This window comes from Leptosomus discolor, chromosome 5 (assembly GCF_034619465.1).
Source record: "Leptosomus discolor isolate bLepDis1 chromosome 5, bLepDis1.hap2, whole genome shotgun sequence".
Taxonomy (NCBI): Eukaryota; Metazoa; Chordata; class Aves; order Leptosomiformes; family Leptosomidae; genus Leptosomus; species Leptosomus discolor.
The window spans coordinates 75182909-75200955 of NC_141395.1; the positions used below are offsets into that span (position 1 = coordinate 75182909).

Sequence of the window (18047 nt, forward strand, 5' to 3'; positions counted from 1 at the left end):
AGGAGAGAATAATTTGGGGAACTCTCACGCAGTCCAGCTTGAATCACCACTGCAAGGATTCTTGCAATGCAAATTTCTGTCACCATCCGGACAGTCACCAACCATCCTGTTCAAAAGATTCAGTTTCCCATGTAAGCATTACTTTATGCAAATATTTAAAAATAATATTCTGTTTTGGTTTGTTTGTGTTTTTTGTTGTTTGGGTTTTTTTTATAAACTAATGACAGGGAAGAGATGCCCACTTGGGTGGTGGCAGCAGGGGTGGTGTCACTTTTCCAAACTATGACTTCCTGGACCTTAAATTCTAAGGAGACTAGTCAGTTCTGTGCCTTCATCTCATGAAAACTGATACCAATACAACACCACAAACAAACAAACAAAAAAGCTTATTGCTATTTCAGGTTCAAGGGACCTGTTTGCAAGGCTCGTGCAAAGCAAGGTCTTGATTTTGCATGTTAACATGTGCCTTCAGGGATTTAAAGCTTCATCCTTCACACTATTGCAGTCCATAGTGTTTCCTGTGACCAGAAGACAAGCTAAAACAATTTCAGTTTTTGTGTGACTCAGACAAATTTAACAAGGTCATACGGTAGATAAGTGAGATTTAGGAGGGGTTCAGAGGACATTAAAATTGCAGATAATTAAAGAAGTTTACTATTTGTCACATGCAAGGAGCAGTGGTGCTCAGTGGCAGAAGGTAAAATGTATGCTTGTCCAGAGCAGTCGGCAGTGTGGGAGGAATCAGGGGGGTTATTGTATGATAATTCCACTTTTTTTTCTTTGTCTTGATCTGTAGGGTCTACCTGGAAATCCAGGGGAAAGAGGACCTCCTGGAAAACCGGTATGTAACTTCACTTCTATATTAACGTCTTCCATTTAACTCAGTTTCCGCTTGTACATCTCACCTCCCAATTGCACTTCAGTGCATTTCCACTGCTGCTTTTTCCAGCAGAGCAACTGGAAAAACACTAAGAACCCTAAGGGGTTAAGATAAAAATATCTGTGATGGCTTTGGAACAGTATGAAAATACCTGGATGTCCTGCATGTAAGTAAAAGCCAAAATTTTAAAGGCACTTTCATAGCACTACTATGCAATACCCTCAGCAAGAACTCATCTCAGGTGTGATGAAGTGCATTGATAATATAGAGCAGGATGTATGTGTTTGGCCCAGTGAGTTCTAGGCAGGGCAAGGGAAAGCAATGAGAGTCCATAAGAGTGTTCAGGAAAATTTCTTGCATCATGATGCCTTTTAAAATTGCCTGAGATAACAAATTTCTCATTCCACAGGGTTCCTCACCCCTACTCTCTCCAGAGGACATAAATCTCTTAGTAAAGGTAATCAGCCTTTGATGATGGTGGGAGTTTGTCTGTATGTTTGATTCAGACCTGACTAATGATGGAGTCATTAGGACACTCCCAGTGATGGGAGTGTCTGAATGACAAGTGCAAAAGGTGCCTTTAAACACTCTGTCAAAGCTTGAAACATGCAAGTCTCCTACTTGCACTGGTATTGGGACACTAGAGCACATTCTGGAGATCAAAATCCGATGCCTTTCAACCATCCCCAGCAGCAAAATGACCTACAAAAATCTTTATAACATGGTGTGTGTTACAAAAGCTCTGAGACTTTTTCAGCTCTTTCTGAGGCATGCATTACCAAGCAGTAATAAACACTGTCGAGTTGTATTACCTAAACCAGGAAATGGAAAACATTTTAGTAAAATGTCTGATTTTTCACATATACCTTCAACAGGGACTGGAGTAGTTTTGAACTGTGAGTGCAAAGTCAGTTTGTACAGTGCATCTAAGAAGATGCAGGTAATTAACCCCAAATGCACCCATGTTTCAAAAGTGAAGATCTGTCCATCTGCTTTTACTCTCCATGTAGAGAGTTGTCTGGGAAATAAGTCAGTACTTGATAGGTGTTGACTGCAAAATCTTCACAGGTTTACATGGGCTGAGTTGGGAGATTTTTAAACGGACTTGGGACATCACAAGAAATGCTTTCTTCTTGGTTGAAAGAAATTTTAAAATTGCCTTTTTTTACCAACCGCATTAACAAAAGGACCCTGTTAAGATTGCTACTGTGAAATGCCTTCATTTGTTCAGATTGGTGTAGACACAGTTTTCTAGTAGTCTTGTAGCTTCAAAACAAGGTTGTTCTTGGTTATCTTGCTTTGCAGCTCTCTGACTCCAACTTAGGAAGAGCTCTTCCTTGGTTTCTTGATCCTGGATGATCATTTAGGACATGTCCAACTAGAACTGATAGGAAACTCCCATGGGAGCATGTGTGACCTCAGCAACTGACCCTCGCTCTGCCCCACACTGCTCTCATTTCAGTTCTATAGGGCAAAGTAACCCAAAACCTACCCAGTGCGGTGAAACTGCAAAGGCCTACGTATTACACTAGTACCACACTGCTGCATTCGTAATAGGCGTCTGTAGGGTCTGCTCAGTGCCTTCCGTCTATTCCTAACTTATTTCTCCATATTCTCTCCTAGGATGTGTGCAGTGAATGCCCTCCTGGCCCACCAGGACTGCCAGGCATCCCAGGTTTCAAAGGTGATAAAGGTCTCCGAGGACCACCTGGTAGAGATGGCCAGGATGGGAAAATGGTAAGAGAGCTGTGGAAGTGACTATGCCTTGGATGTGGCATAACCTTGTTTTTCTTATAATATTTTTAGATGGTTGATTTTTTTTTTTTTGTGTCAACAGCCTACTGAATCTTTTTTAGATGCCTGTGAAGTCAATGAACTAAACTAATGGTTACCTCTACCTCTTCTGCATTGCAGGGGAATGCTGGTCCCAGAGGTCCTGCAGGCCCACCTGGGCTGGATGGCCCAAAGGTTGGTTGGTTTTCTTCAGTTGTCTAGGGAAAACTTACTTGTGACTAGTTAGTACACTGGCTGAAGCAGGATCTTGGTGGCATCCATGTCTGTAAAGAGGTAGGACTGGCCTGTTGAGTGGGCCTTATACTGGCAATTCACCAGAGTGCCACATGGATGCAGAACTGCACAGCTCCCCATGCGAACACTGTTTCACTTAAATGCTGTCTTTTACCATCCCTTTATTCACACACGCACACACAAGTCAAGGGCCTGATTCTTGATGTTGAATTTCATTATATTGGTGTTTTGATGGCAGATAAAGACTTGAAAGTAAGTTTCAATCAAAATCAAGTGAGGAAGAAATTAAAGCCTCAGCAGTAGCCACCCTTCCTGTTCCTCTCCTCTTTGAATCCCATATGCTTGAATCACTTAAATTAAGGATGATGCAATGGGCTGCTGGGCTCCATATACCCTATCTGCCATGGTGATTTTAACCACAAACTCATAATGTTTTCTGAAACACGCTATAGGAATAACTCCTTGTTTCAACTATATGCTTCTGCCTAGTGGTCTAAGGACATAAGTCAACATAAAACTTCCAATGTCTGAAGGATTTCAACAATGTCACATTTCAAGTATTTCCCATGAAGAGGTCTGTCATCAGTCTGCTCATAATGCCAGTGCCTGGTCACAGTCAAAACCTTTACAACTGCCTACTCTGAAATAAATCAAAACAAATCAATGGAAGGAGAGATAAGGTGATTTCATGATGGGCCACAGTTTCCTCCAGACTTCCCTGCATTACTGACCTACCATCTAAACCCACTTCTGCTATTTTAACATCTTTGTATTTGGACTTATTAGAGCGTAGGACAAGCTAATAGATATTCATGAATTAATTTTATATCTTGCAATTAAAAGTGTGGTGGAGAGAGCAGTAGAGTCTCAAAAGTAAATATAGGGTTGTTCAAAATGAAAATATGTTCCAGGAAAAAATTTGCAAAAGAATTATTAACCTATGAAGACAATAACTGCCAGAAATGCAAAGCAGTCTCAGATGTACTACATCTGCTGCTTTCTTATATGCTAGGAGAAAGCAGAGATTTGGGCAGCAAGATCGAAGGTGAAGTAACAGGACCGCTTTTAAACTGCACATATGCTTAAAACAAAATCAAGTAATTGAGAGTCTAACTTCTATTCAGTAAAAAGGCAGATTCACGGAGTCTGCAAATGTTGAAAGAAGATATTGTAAGACCCCTAAGAAGGTGCAAACACAAAGACAGTAATTGTGACTCCTTTCTAAATACATAGGAGGATCCTTGCAGTGAAAGACCCAAAGAGCTCTGCACTTTTGAAGATGTAGTATATTGTCCTTACCAACACCACCCACACTTATATTAGGTCCCATTCTGAAACAGAGCAGTAGCACTGCAGATCTTCGCTCATAAGCAGCTTCATGACTTCTGGCAATAAGAATTAGGACTCTCTTAATTAATAAATAGCAGCCCTCGCTCCCCTACTTGTCTCCTGGCTCTCATGTAATAAACCAGAGTATAATTTCCATGACCAGCAATTCATTAGTGTTCTGTGCATTCATAATTTGTTCACCATCATCTCAGTTTTTTTCACTCTGTGAGACTCATCTTGCCTTACTTTAAGCATTGATAGTGCAGACACCTACATTTGAATTAGCTGCCTCTGTTCTGTTGTCATTAGGACAGAAAGAGAGAGACAGAGGGGGGCGCTTTCTGGGTATGAATTTTCTGCCTGCACCTTAGAATTGACATTTTTACTGCTGCTGTCCCTGAAGTGAGAGGAGATTACTAGCTCGTACTGTGGACACCTTTGTTGGGTGAGATGATTCCTTATCAAGATCTGATTTAGTGAAGTTCTTAACAACCTGTCTACTTTCCAAGTCCGTGAGACTACATCATAAAAAAAAGGGCTGTGCTGGGTTTGCTCAAAGGCCATTCTTCACACATATTCCTGGCTCCAACGTTGGTAATGAAAGTCTAGGGAAGAATTTAAGAGGAAAGCAAGCAGGAGTCAGTCCTAATTTATGAGTTTTATGCTCAAATGTCCAAGTACTTTATGAAATAGGTCAAAAAGCTGATACAGAACTGAATCTAAGTTACTGTCAATAGGTTGTTTTTGTGTTTTTTTTTTTTTTTTCATTAACAGGGTGCTAAAGGAGACCGTGGTATGACTGGGGATGCAGGAGAAAAAGGTGAACAGGTAAAAACAGAGTGTGCTTTCCAACAGTGCCATCACTGTGATTGTTCCTTCATCAATGTCTGCAGAGGAACACTCTTCTCAGAGACAGAGGAGGAAGATGGGAGCTCTTCATCACTGATAAACCTCAAATGGGCTATGCTGAACAGTGCAACTGTAGCAGTCCTCCACAAGCTTCCATCCCCATCTCCAATAAAAACCTTCCCATATGATCCGCTTCCTCACCTCTAGATTGCATGCATTCAATTCTCTACATTATATAACCGTTAGTAATTTCCCCAGACAATGCTAGATGAGATTTGGGAGATCAGATGTCTTTGAGTTGAAAAAGCCAGTGTTTCTATTTATCCTAGAAGATAAATATAAGGATGACCTCTTTTAGGAGGGACTGAGGAAAGAAGAGAATGGTCTAAATTAGAGCAAATTTTCATAGTTAATTTTGCCAAGGGCTGAGTCAACAGTTTAAGGTGCAAATCAGCACCTCTTCAATGAGATTTGTAGGACATTTTAAACAGGTTTGGTTTCCTGCCTGTTCTCCTGCCTTGTGTAATTCCACAATATCTGTTCTCATCTTCCATTAGCATAGACTGAAGTACACTTTAAAAAAAGTACACCTTAAATTTAACTGCATTTATTTCTGAAGTGCATTCTTTGAAAACCTAGGTTTTGCTTTAAAAAGCCATGGGTTTTATTTCCTTAGAATCTGCTATCCTGGTTTGGCTGGGATAGAATCCTAGGCCAGCCATGCTAGGCAGGCCATTGGCAGTTTTGAGTCAGCCAGGGCAGCTGACCCGAGTTAGCTCCAGGTGTAGCCCATCCCATAATGTCGTGGTCATTATAAAGGGGGAAGGTTTGCTGAGGAAAGGGAGCTCCTGTGGGGCTCTTGCTGGGTGTGTTTTCCTGCTCCTGAGAATTGATCTCCAGTTGTTTGTGACTGCTGCATATTCTTTTGACTGAGTACAACCTTGTATACCTTTGTTAGTGTTACTGCTGTTTTATTAAATCTGTTTTCTTTTCAACCCATGGGTCTCCTTTTCCTTGTTCCCTTTCCTGGTGGTGAGGAGTCATTGGATGACAGAGCAACTATTGTAGTTTAGCCCCAGATATGGGCTAAGTATAGATACCAGCTCTCTGTGTATTTTCTCATTTTGATGTTACCTCACAATGTTTTGTCACCAGTTAACTTGTATACAAATAGAAATGTGAATCATATGTAAAGAAAGTCTCTCTTTTTGTTCTGCAGGGCCACCCTGGAATGCCTGGCTTTTCAGGGGCTCCTGGAAACCCTGGTCCACCTGTAAGTTCCTTTTGCAAAGATGGCCCTCTGTCTTTCTTGCTAATAAAGGTTGTTGCAAGCTCCATGTGGAAGAAAGAACCATTCCCATCTGTCTGTGCATTATATTTGCATTCTCAAGTGGGTTCCTAATGGTCCTCTGAGTGTCACAGAGCTCTCCACTCATTATAATTGCTTCAACTCAATCTGTAAATGGATGCTAAGCTTCAGTCACTCTTTATACAAGACAATGGTAATGAAAATTCTTCCACAGAGACTACTTAGTAGTATATATAGGTGTTTTCTTATATGTGGAATAAGTTTTCAGTCTAGAACCAGCAGATCTAAGAGTATTTTGTTCTCAATTTTACATAGTGGTATGAGACTGGATTGTCTCCAATTTTCCTATCTTGTGGGTTACTTTTGAATTAAAAGGCCTTTTACATGTGTCCCTCTTCATCAGCCCTAGCTCTACTCCTTCCACAAATACAATTACATTTTTTTTGAATTTAAAAATGAGTGACTGTGCAAGTGATAACTTGGCTGTCCTGCTTGTGATATCACTGCTTACACCCTCGAAGAGTTGGGTTTTTTTCCTTAATGAAGGACCTTTCTTTCCAAACTGCCTTTCCTTGCCCACAGTCGTCGTGACTCATATTGCTGCTTACAGTGCAGTTTAGCTCTGCCATGCTGAGGGCTTGCAGCCTTTGTCTGTTCTGAGGATCAGTGCAGTCTCTTCAAATCTGAATTTACTTTGCACTGACTAAATGACAGAGGATTAGATTAGAATTCTGTTTTCAGATGGTATCAGTGCCTAAAGGATGCTGAATGATTTGCTGCTCGGACAACACGTGGACCTGCTTTGTAGGTCATTTATGCTATTGTGAGCTTTATTTATGAGAAGGTAATAACCACAGGCATTTACCTTGTCTGTATTAACTTCATACTGCCACAGCCATAGGCTTATTTCAGTAGGATTAAAACTCTTAAAATTGTCCTACGAGACCCTCTGAATAAACTCACAGTGCGAGGAAATGTGTAAAGTAAAACTGAGCTTGTCAAAGCAGAGCAAAGTGATGTTCCTCTAGATATTTTTTTCTTCAACTTTTGCTGACTTTTTCCTCTGTCTGCATTGACTTGTGGCTCTAAGTTTGCCTGCCACAGACTGCTTCAAACTGCTCCCGTAATTTCTGTTCTTCAGTTATTTTTGTCAGAAAATTGGCTTTTTCCTATTTGTCCCCTATTTTCAGAAGGAAGGGCCAGGATCAAACTCAGATATCTGACTATTTCTGGCTTTGGAGGCTGATTGAATGCAGAGGTTGGCACTGCTTTTCTGTGATGAAAGAAGAAATGATGGCACGAATGCTGAACTGAGTGACTGAAGAAAACTTCAGTGCTGCCAGCTGTGGTAGAGAGTGTGATGATAAACATACAAAATACATTGTTTCTGCTTTATTTTGTTTAGGGACCAGATGGGGCACCAGGGCCAATAGGACCAGCAGGGAACCCAGGAGACATAGTAAGCTCTAAGCTGTGTGTTTCACAACCAGCTTCACCTGTGTTTATCTCTGTGAAGTAAAGCTGTGCTGAAACCCATGTAATGTCCTTTGAAAGCTCCCCAAAATATTCAGCCTGAATCAACTCTACACCTGCAAGTAGGACCTCCACAAATAACCACAGAGTACTCTGTTCTTGCAGTTTTGTTTACTCACCAAATAACACTCCAGATTAACCAGAGCATAATCCATCCATGGGACCTCTAAGGAGGTTTTTGTGCCTCTTGTCTGTCTGTCCTTGCTATTAACATCTCTTAGCCTCTAGAACAGCATGACCAAATCTTTCAGGATGCTTCATGACCCAGGCTAACACCTGAACTGTGCGTGGGGATTGTCAAAATTAAACCAGCAACCTGCTGAAGGATGTCAGAGCACAGACTGCTCAGATGCCAGTATCTAAGAAGATTCACTGGCACTACTGAAAATACTAGTACAGGTGTAACCTTTGAGAAGTCCATGAAGAATTTTGCTACTGCTGTTTAATTTGAAGGATGCTCAGGTGCTACTTTACAGTAATGCATCAGAAAAGCCTGGGAGAGAAGGGTAATTTGATGCTAACTTCAGGTTGAAAAGGAAAAAAAAAAAAAAAGAACTTTCCCTGAGTAATTCATTCTGTTGAGCTGGAACGGTTTAAGACTGTGTAATTCTGTGATGAATTTCTAAAGCAAGGTTTTCTAATGAGCAAGGTGCCTGTTGCAGAACTATTTCAACCTGAACTTCATCATGAGTGAACAGTGATGGTCCTTCTGATAGCTGTTATGAAATCAGTGAGCACTCTCAGCAGAAAGGTCGGAGACTACATGGACAGGTTGGCTGAAATTCCATTTCAAATGGATGATCAAGGTTGAGACACTGTGAAAGAACTGGGATGCTATTGTCCAGTCCTGTAGAGTAAAGGGATTTCTTGTGACTGCCATCAAGGCAACTCTCATAACTACTCATTTGATAGGTATGAAATATAGATCTTCTGCTTCCTAGCTGGACACCTCATGCAGGAAGTTAAGGACTAAATATTAAGTATAATTAAACTTCAGAAAAAAAAGACCAGTGATTTCAGTGGTTTCTTCAGCTGTAACAACTTATAACTAATACTGGATGTTTTATGTGAATAGAAAGTCCTCCAGTTTAAACTAGAAGGAACTGAAGGAAACCTCATACACTGTGTGACATGGGTTATAAAACCATCTTCTCACAGTTGTCCCTTGTCAAACTCTGTTTGATAAATCTTCATCTGATAGAAGCATCTGAGGAGCTTCTGACCCACAGTGTTTCTGCTTTCTTTCCAGGGTAAAGATGGCCCTCCAGGTCCACAGGGTCCACCAGGGCTGCCTGGACTTCCAGTGAGTGCAATTCAGCTCCTTCTAATTCAATACCTTAAACTGTTCATAAACACATAGATGTGTAAAACAAAGATGAGAGTTTTGAGGTGCTACGAAAGCTATGCATGATCTCTAATGGTATCTGTCATGTTGATGCTATGTCCTTGGTCCAGGACAGTGTGAATGCTGTATTTGATCACTTTAGAGCTAAGTGTTAATTACCAACGTGAATTGGGTCTGTTCCTTCTCTGCCTCCTCATTGGAAGAAATACTTTTATGCAAAGCAGAGAAATCAACTAACAGCTCCAGTGTAAGGGCACAAAAATTCATAGACTGGAATGCTGTCTTTATCTGAATCCACAGTCAAAATAATTCAATTTCACTGACTCAAGAGAATGTGTTTTGAGCATAGACTCTTCTCTTCCGGAAAATGTGTTTGAAAAAAAAAACCAACTCAAAATGGTTTACTATTTGACATGGGGGTAGGGCCAGAGCTATTTCTAGTGCAAAGTAGACTAGCTGAATGAAGATAATGGCATTATAATTATTTATAACAGCTGGTTTTAGAATCCTGTTTTAAGATTGTTGGAGTGCTTGCCTTGCTGAAAAGGAGGAAACCCCTTAGACTTGCCATATTGGAAAGGGAAACAGTTTATGCTGTTACAGTAGTGTGGCAAGGCGAGGTTTGGGGCTGAGTTATAGAAGTATGGTAGTTTTTGAAGAGTTAGGCAAACTTAAGTATGCCATGCTGAATCAGAGTTGTCCCTGTGAAAGTCAGACTGACAAAAACCACACCAATCTTCCATGTCAAGTCCTTCCTTATACCCTGTTATTTTGCATTTCATTTACAGGGCATTGCTGGGAATGATGGCAAAGATGGCAAGCCAGGATCTCTTGGGGAACCGGTAATGCAATTTAAAACTGTTCTGCTCAGGCAGTCAGAGCCTGCATCCAGTCATCCAGTTATTGTTTTTGGAGCTGCCTATGTATGGACTCCTTGGGGGGGGGGGGGCAGGGAGCTTGTTTGCATGTCTCTCTCTCTTTTTTTTTTTTTTTTTTTTTAACACCAGAAGGACTATTTTGTCTTGAGCAATTTGAGAGTCACACACTAGCAATCCTAAATGAAACAGGTCTTTTACATCTACCATAAATAAACTAAAACTTAGTGATTCTGCTTTTACAACTACTGTAAATATTGCAGAGAAAGAAGGTTGTTTTGCAACATTAAACCTAGTGATCCATTTTTTAGTAGACGATTATAGGGCATAAAACGTTTAGACGATGTGTCTTTAAAGAAGCCTTTTCTGGGTTGCTCTGTGACAATTCTGTTGTCCAGGATTAGCGATTTTATATTTGATTTTCTCTACTTAGTCTGTACTTGCATTTGCTGAGGGCAGGGGAAAAAGCTGAGCCATGAAGCCATCAGCTAAAAAAAATGTTAATAAACTGGGCAGTGAATGCCATTCCTTGCAACTGTGTGTTATATGAAGAATGTGCATTGTCAGTCTCTTTCTGTGAATTGTCAAATGGGACTTAGTGGTTCTGGGAAGAGCCAGGTTCCCAGTCATTACGACAACTGGTATGTAGAGCAGCACTTGTCACAGCAGCTGCAGCCAGTTGTGTGCTCACATCAAAATACCTGGTTTATATGTGCAGATGCTGATTTTGTATGTGCTGCCTAGGTATTGGTACAGTTCTGTGCATTACCCCTCCAACATTAAAGCACTGTGAAAGTGCAGCAGACCAAAGGTTTAAGCTGCCTTTGAACCTCAAAGGGTGCGTTTGTGACAGTATGGGTAAGGGTACATATGGGAATGTCTGTCACCACTGTCTTCCTTGCCAGCTCAGACTCCAGCATTGCTGGAGAAACCTGGGCAATCACAGTTCCCAGTGCCATTACATCTAAATCAGTAGAGCAGGAGGTTTTCAACAGCAGAGGGATGGACCTGAGACTCTCACTAACACAAACATGATTGTTTCCTATAGGGAAAGCCGGGAGAACCAGGGCTCCCAGGCCAGGAAGGTGCCAGAGGCTTACCGGTAGGTGCTGCTCTGAAGGGTTCAATCCATTCACTCTTCTATTCTGTAGTCTGAAAGATTTTGTGCGGCAGATGAGGTCCATTACTGACGCAAACATATAACCAAAGAGCTGGCCTGGCTAAGAATAGTCATGGAGTTGTGACTAGAGAAATAATCAACAAAAATTGAATACAGGCATTTCCACATCCTTCACACTTGAAGAAGAGTACGTCCCTCACATAGAAGTTAAAGCACATATCCTCATGACATCCCTTTTACCAGAAGGCATAGTCACAGCTGTAGCCCTTGTGTTCTGTTATGTGTCCTTCGAAAGGATGGGCACAGCACAATGAAATTTAGGGTTAAATAACCTATTGGTTGGTCACACCAGGAATACACCCACTACAGTCTTTGTCTTGAAGCCTAAGGAGCTATGGAAAGCTCTTCCTGTGATGTTGCCCTTCCTAACCACTCCCTGGAATGTGACAGCTCCATGCTGTCCAGTCCCCAGTAATCTTAGGCAAAATTGGGAAGGTTATTAAGTAAACATTCAAGCTAGAGTTTTCTTAATGTTTCATGCATCAGAGTAATGGATAATTTATTTAATTCTCTTTTGTAGGGTTTCAAAGGGCAGAGAGGAGACACAGGTCCCCCAGGTCCCCGGGTAAGTAATGTATATCTCATGCATGATCCTTTGCAGAAAGATTGTGTGATTGAAGTTGACCTTTCTAAGGCAATAGGTAAAAACAATGACAGGTCTGTGTTCAACATGGCTGTTTTCAACTACAATTCCATGGAGCACACCCATGGCATAAAGTCACAACTGTCTTCATTCCCTCTGCTGAAGTTCTGGTTCCAGGCAAGGTGAGGCAGCTTGTAGAGCTGAATCCTCTATGCTCTCTTTGAGAGAGCCCGTTGTGAGGAAGTTTCAAGGATGCCTCCATACCACATCCCTCTGGTACAAATGCTGACACACAAGGTGAAGAACCCTACTGCACTTGGAGAAGTATTAACTCTCTTTCGAAATTGCCTAAGCAGTGCAAAATAAGTTTAGGAACAAAACCGACAGAAATGAGAATAAAAATATCTCTAGCACTTTGACTTAGTTGCCTGTGGATCATAAAACTCAAAACTGAAGTCCTGCGTGAAAAGCTGGTCCTTGCACTTTCTGAGCAATGCAGTACAAAAAGCACCTTGGTGTAGAAAGAATACGAAATGGAATTTTCTTCTACCTAATTTTGGCTTTTTACAGGGAAGTAAAATGCTCTGCTCACAGGAGCTTAGCTAAAAAATTCAGTGCTGGAGTTCCTCATCTCTTTCTCATTATGGTATTTTGTGTATCATGAATAGGTTTTCAGTGACTGCACTAGTAGTAGCAAATATTCTGCTGGAAAGCAGTGCACTGCCTTGTGCATCACTTATAGAAGATGCTTCTGAGTTATTTTTATAAGCTGTTTGTCAGGTATGATGAACAGAGCTCTTGGTGGCTTTAAAAAAGTTTTCACTGAGTTCAGTCCAATATTACAGAAACCCCATACCACTTACAGTTGTATTACTGGTCTGTCTTTGACTTTGAGCTCATGTCCCTTTCTTTTTTGCTGAATTGCAGGGGGAGCCAGGTGTGACAGGTCCTGCTGGTCGTGAGGGCCCACCAGGGAAGGATGTAAGTGTACCATTTTGAGCAGAAACTAATCTCCTTTTCCCTAACAAATGAAGATTTTAAATCACAGTGACCCTGACCTAAAACAGCTGCAGAAACTACAATAAAAGGTGAATTACTGCAGCATTGCACAGGGAATGAGTTGTGCAAAGACCACTAGGGTAACAAAGAATTTGAGGGCCTTTGTCACTGGTCAGCTGCTGACACTTAAATGTCAGCTATATCTTTAGAAAAGCAGAGAAAGCTGGATTGTTTGAATCCCAGGCTGTGTTGTGTAGCCATGGATCTGCTTTCTGCCACCTGTCTCCAAGCAGTGCTTCATTCTGCAGGTCCCACTGGGCCAGGTCCTGTCACGCTTCCTCTGCAAAAGCTGTACTTTACTGAATGCGTAGCTTCACTGAAATCTATGAAATACCTATGGAATAAGATGATGCTGCTTGGAGGAAAGAAAGATGGTACAAACAGATCCTCTGACATTATTAGTGTCAAATGCAGTCACATAACAAAGCCCTGGGAGAGTGCAGCTGACGTGGGATCCTGCAGCAGCTGCTGAGCAATATACCAAGCGGCTGATGTGCCATTGTCATGGGACTTGGGGAAATGGTTTCTCATTTGCACCCCCTTGTATCACTGGAAAACTTGTGCTGTAAATGGTACCCTACAAAGTAAAATGGAAGATAGACTAAGGGGATCCCCTCAGAAGACAGAAGCAGGTCTTAAGCCTCCCTCAAGAGATAACAAAGTAGTCAATTCTTGAGAAATACTGGAGCATCTCTGTCCCTGAGAAATTCAGCTCTGATAACCTGATAATAAAGATTTCTGCCTGTAATCAGGCTGCATTTAGTGATAGATGTTTAAAATTCAGAAGGCTGGTCTTCCTCATACATAAGTGAAAGAAGGTAGTGATGCTTTTCCTTAATGCTGTTTCCTAATACGTGAACAGTGTAATTTAGTAGGAACATTTTTACAAGTGTTGCCTTCGTGTCAGATCTTTCCCTCTTACCAGAATACTTTTCTCCATTTCAGGGTGATACCGGTCCCATAGGACCACAGGGCCCTCGAGGACTCAGGGGGCAGCCGGTGAGTTTTCTCTCCTGACAAGCCATTTCTGGAGGTACGTTGTGTATAGTGGGAATGTCCTACAGTCCAGAAATCTGGGTTGGAAGAGGAGTCTTAAGAAAGGTGATGTTTGATTAAAACACTGCCTGCTTTAAGACAAATCACAGTGATATTGCTAGAAACTGACCATAGAATCATTAGGCTGGAAAAGACTTCTAAGATCACCAAGTCCAACTGTCAACCTACCATCACCAAGCCCACTAAACCATGTCCAGAAGTGCTACATCAACATGTTTTTTGAACACCTCCAGGGATGGTGACTTCACCATCTCCCTGGGCAGCCTGTTCCAATGTTTGACCACTCTTTCAGTAAAGAAACTTTTCCTAACATCCAATCTAAACCTCCCCTGGCACAATTTGAGGCTATTTTGTCTTGTCCTATCACTTGTTACTTGGGAGAAGAGACCAACCCCCACCTCACTACAACCTTCTTTCAGGTAGCTGTAGAGAGCGATAAGGTCTCCCCTCAGCCTCCTCTTCTCTAGACTAAACAACCCCAATTCCCTCAGCCGCTCCTCAGAAGACCTGTTCTCCAGACCCTTGACCAGCTTCGTTGCCCTTCTCTGGACATGCTCCAGCACCTCAATGTCTTTCTTGTAGTGAGGGATCCAAAACTGCACAGAGCATTTGAGATGATGAAGGCTTATAATAGTGCAATGGAGTTACGATTGCTGACTCAGTGGGAAGAACATTTTAATGGATTCTTCCAGGATTGCGGTGTCAGAAGTGCTCATATTACAGTCCTGCCTCTGGCATCTCACTCTCTTCTCACATGGCCTCAGTTTCCAAAGGCGGACACTAATTGCAGATGCCCAGTTTGGGATATGTGGGGTGCAGTTGTGATATACTATTCATTTTTGTCATGTTCTGTGTAATTTTTTCTGGAAAAAATAATTTTAGGAAAAGGCTTGTTTAATTGAACACCTGTAGAGTTTTATGACAACTTCAGTGGAGAAATGGCAATTTAGTCGACATTTCAAAAAGTGTCATTTAGGATGGCTGAGAAATTACCTTTATTAATTTCTGGGTTTTTCAGTTCTCTCTGAAAAAATAAACCCTTTCCAAATTTGAATGCAGGTCTCTGTTGCTGACCTAGGCGCATCTTTAATATGTTACAATGAGTGATTTTTTTTCCTTTTCGGAAGCCCTGCTAGTGGAATAGATTCTACATGTTCCATAATCAGTGCAAAATTCTGATTCAGCCACCAATGCCAGGAGCTGGAGCAGCAGGTCCCTCTGAGCTGGGAGGGTAAGGGTTTAAATTAGACTGCAGAAACATATGGAGAACTCCTGTGTCTACCTTGTAATTTATCTCATTATTCCTGTACTGCTGCCATCGTTCACTAACATGTCATGCCCCTGCACAACAGTAGCAATGAATAAAAAGATACAAGGAGACAGAAATTATCATAACTCCAGGCCATATTCCTCGGAGAAGAGATGCTTCAGGTTTTGTATGTTGGAGGGCAAAGTATCAGTTTCTTTTGTTTTTCCTCTGCTTTGTTTCTTCTCTAATAAGGAGAGTGAGGCATGATTTTGAATATTGCCAGTGAAAGGGCTGGTCTTTGTGGTCAACTCCAATGTAGGGAAAAACATCTCTGCATGGTGAGCTGGGAGGAGAGAGGAGCAGAGTGTAGAATTTCACCTTGCCAAACTTTAGTCAGTGTAGATGGTCAGCCCAGCTATTTTGATAAGGAATGGTGAAAAACAGGTCCTTTTAAAGGATGATGTGGCTCATTCTGAGTTGTCTGGTGTCAGGCAAGTATCAAATGCCTCAAGGTTTTAGAACAAGAGTTTGTCTCATTCCCCAAAAAAAGAGGAAGCCTGAGAAGACTAAAAAATAGATGCCTGGCCTCTGGACCCTGATTCAGCTGATAGCCCTGAGAAGGGGATTGTAGGCAGTAACTTGCAGGATGTACCTCCATCACTGGAGAGAGGAAGTTTTCTAACACAGGAAGGTGTGGAGGGATCTGGACATATGTCAGCTAGTGCAGAACACTTTAACATTGATCAATGAGTTGCCAAGAGGTGCTTCAAACATGGACTAAAGGGGCTTGTTTGAACAATAGCAACTTGAGGCTGCCACATTAGGTGACTCCATCCGTACAGGAGGATGCTGCATCTGATAGGGATGAGGGTGAAGAAATGGAGGAGGAGAAGGTGTGCTGGTTAGGTCCTCTTCAGACTAAGAGATTTGGGTCCACATCTCTCACTTTTTGTCCTGAGATAGGGTCAGTCATGCAACTGGGGATGCAGAAGTCATAGGGTCAACTGAAAATAAGAGATCCTTACTCTGCAGTCTGCCTAGAGCAGAGGTTGGACAACACTGAAGAAATCCCTGCTGGTGTAGCATTAGGTGGATATCTTTGGTTGTCATATATGTTACTTCACTAACATTTTTCCTTTTGACATAGGGCAAGAATGGATCACCTGGATCTGCAGGAGAACCTGGCCCAGCAGGTAACCCAGTAAGTACCTCAAAGGAAAAATCATGCAGCAAGCAGTTGTGTCAAGAAGTGACTGAAGTATAGATGGAGTGGATTATGTGTGGCTGCTTACCATCCCTGAAGTTGCCATGTCTGTGGATCCATGATCTGAAAATCACTGGCTGGCTACAACACCGGAAGGGGTTTGGCTATGTTCCTGGAACCGAGCTGCTAGCCGGGTCATCGTTTTTCCCAGCAAAAGCTGTGCTCACAGAAAAGGAAATGATTGATTACCTGGTATGGAAAAAAGATTGGCATGCCTCATCTTCACCAGTAGATTTAATTCTGCCAAGCAGAGACTGTGCAGCCAGCAGAGTTGTCACAAGGAAGGAGAGTGCCTCGGGGAGTTGGCAGACTGCCATAGAGGAATAACAGCAGCAGAAAAATCCTCCCCAGGCACATGGGGGAAGAACAGACAGTGGGCAGTAAACCAAGATCATGAAGCAGAATGACCCCCCCACCCCGGGGCCATCTTGTGTGGAAGAACAGCATGGTAATGAAGAGCTGTAAGGAGGACAGGAGTTGGTTTGTTTTTTTCACGTCTGTTTTGCTGCTGAAAATTGTTTAGGATTCAGCAAATCCATGCAAGTGTACCTTTGTGTCCAGCAGCGTATGTTGCAATGCAGGGCTCTTCCCTCTGATCACCTAGACATTACAGCTTGCTGGGCTGTTAGATTCGAATAGAAAAGAAGGCATAGCAGAATAATCTCAAAAATTGCAGCAGGACTGCCCTTTTCATGACCCTTGCAATGCCATAAAGCAACCTCAGCCTTGCCGCAGACTTGTGCCCCAAGAACATATTGTGCTGCAGGGATATCTCACCTGAAGTGGTCTCAATGAAACGAGCAACACCTTTCTGCATGGGGAAGTGATAACTCACAGATTACAGATGCGGTGCAGTCTCACAGCCTTCCTGCCGCCAAGACTTAATGCCACTGCTTTTTTCTCCTTGACGCAACTTCTTACATTCCTGGGACCACTGCCATTGCTTCTTACCCCATGGATCTCTGCTATTGCCTTTTCATTTCTTCTTCTCATCACACTGACCCCAGTTCCCAATTCCTGTTACTGCTTTCCGGCTTTCTGGGTTTTCACCAGGCCACTGTGACTTTGGGATGCCCTGTGAGTGCCAATGAGGGTTATTTTTTAATCATCGTGTTATTACATTACCTAGACAGTCAGCTAGTGACCCAGGGACTTACCAGGCAGCTCCCTGCACAAACACAGAACTACAGCAGTCTCTGCTCCAGAGAATTTACAGTCCAAAAATAACATAAGAGATTGAAAAGGGATAAAGTCAGATGGATGAGAAAGAGAAAACAATGAGACAGTATTGGTCAACAGAACAGCCAGTCATCTCATCAGTATCCTTCCCTGTCATTAAAATGAATCCTTTCCCTTTCATAAAGGTTATTATAGGAAGTATTTCCTTGTGCTGCGCATGAATCCATGTATTTCCAGCCTTGTCTAGAAATGCACTAATTCCCTTCACAACGTGGTGCAACAAGCCAATATACTACATTTTTATTTTGGATAAAAAAAAAAAGAGAAGC

The 18047-nt window shown here is 42.0% G+C and overlaps 1 protein-coding gene across 1 annotated transcript in view; it reads left to right on the forward strand.

Moving 5' to 3' along the window:
• The window catches only part of COL22A1 (collagen type XXII alpha 1 chain), a 210153-nt gene that overhangs the window by 182590 nt on the left and 9516 nt on the right, over positions 1 to 18047 (forward strand). Inside the window, exons 43-56 of the mRNA XM_086466066.1 lie at positions 797 to 841; positions 1290 to 1337; positions 2504 to 2617; positions 2795 to 2848; positions 5012 to 5065; positions 6306 to 6359; positions 7801 to 7854; positions 9178 to 9231; positions 10062 to 10115; positions 11197 to 11250; positions 11849 to 11893; positions 12839 to 12892; positions 13916 to 13969; positions 16423 to 16476. Of these exons, the coding sequence (XP_086322192.1) occupies positions 797 to 841; positions 1290 to 1337; positions 2504 to 2617; positions 2795 to 2848; positions 5012 to 5065; positions 6306 to 6359; positions 7801 to 7854; positions 9178 to 9231; positions 10062 to 10115; positions 11197 to 11250; positions 11849 to 11893; positions 12839 to 12892; positions 13916 to 13969; positions 16423 to 16476 (792 nt within the window). The remainder of the gene's footprint in view (positions 1 to 796; positions 842 to 1289; positions 1338 to 2503; positions 2618 to 2794; positions 2849 to 5011; positions 5066 to 6305; positions 6360 to 7800; positions 7855 to 9177; positions 9232 to 10061; positions 10116 to 11196; positions 11251 to 11848; positions 11894 to 12838; positions 12893 to 13915; positions 13970 to 16422; positions 16477 to 18047) is intronic.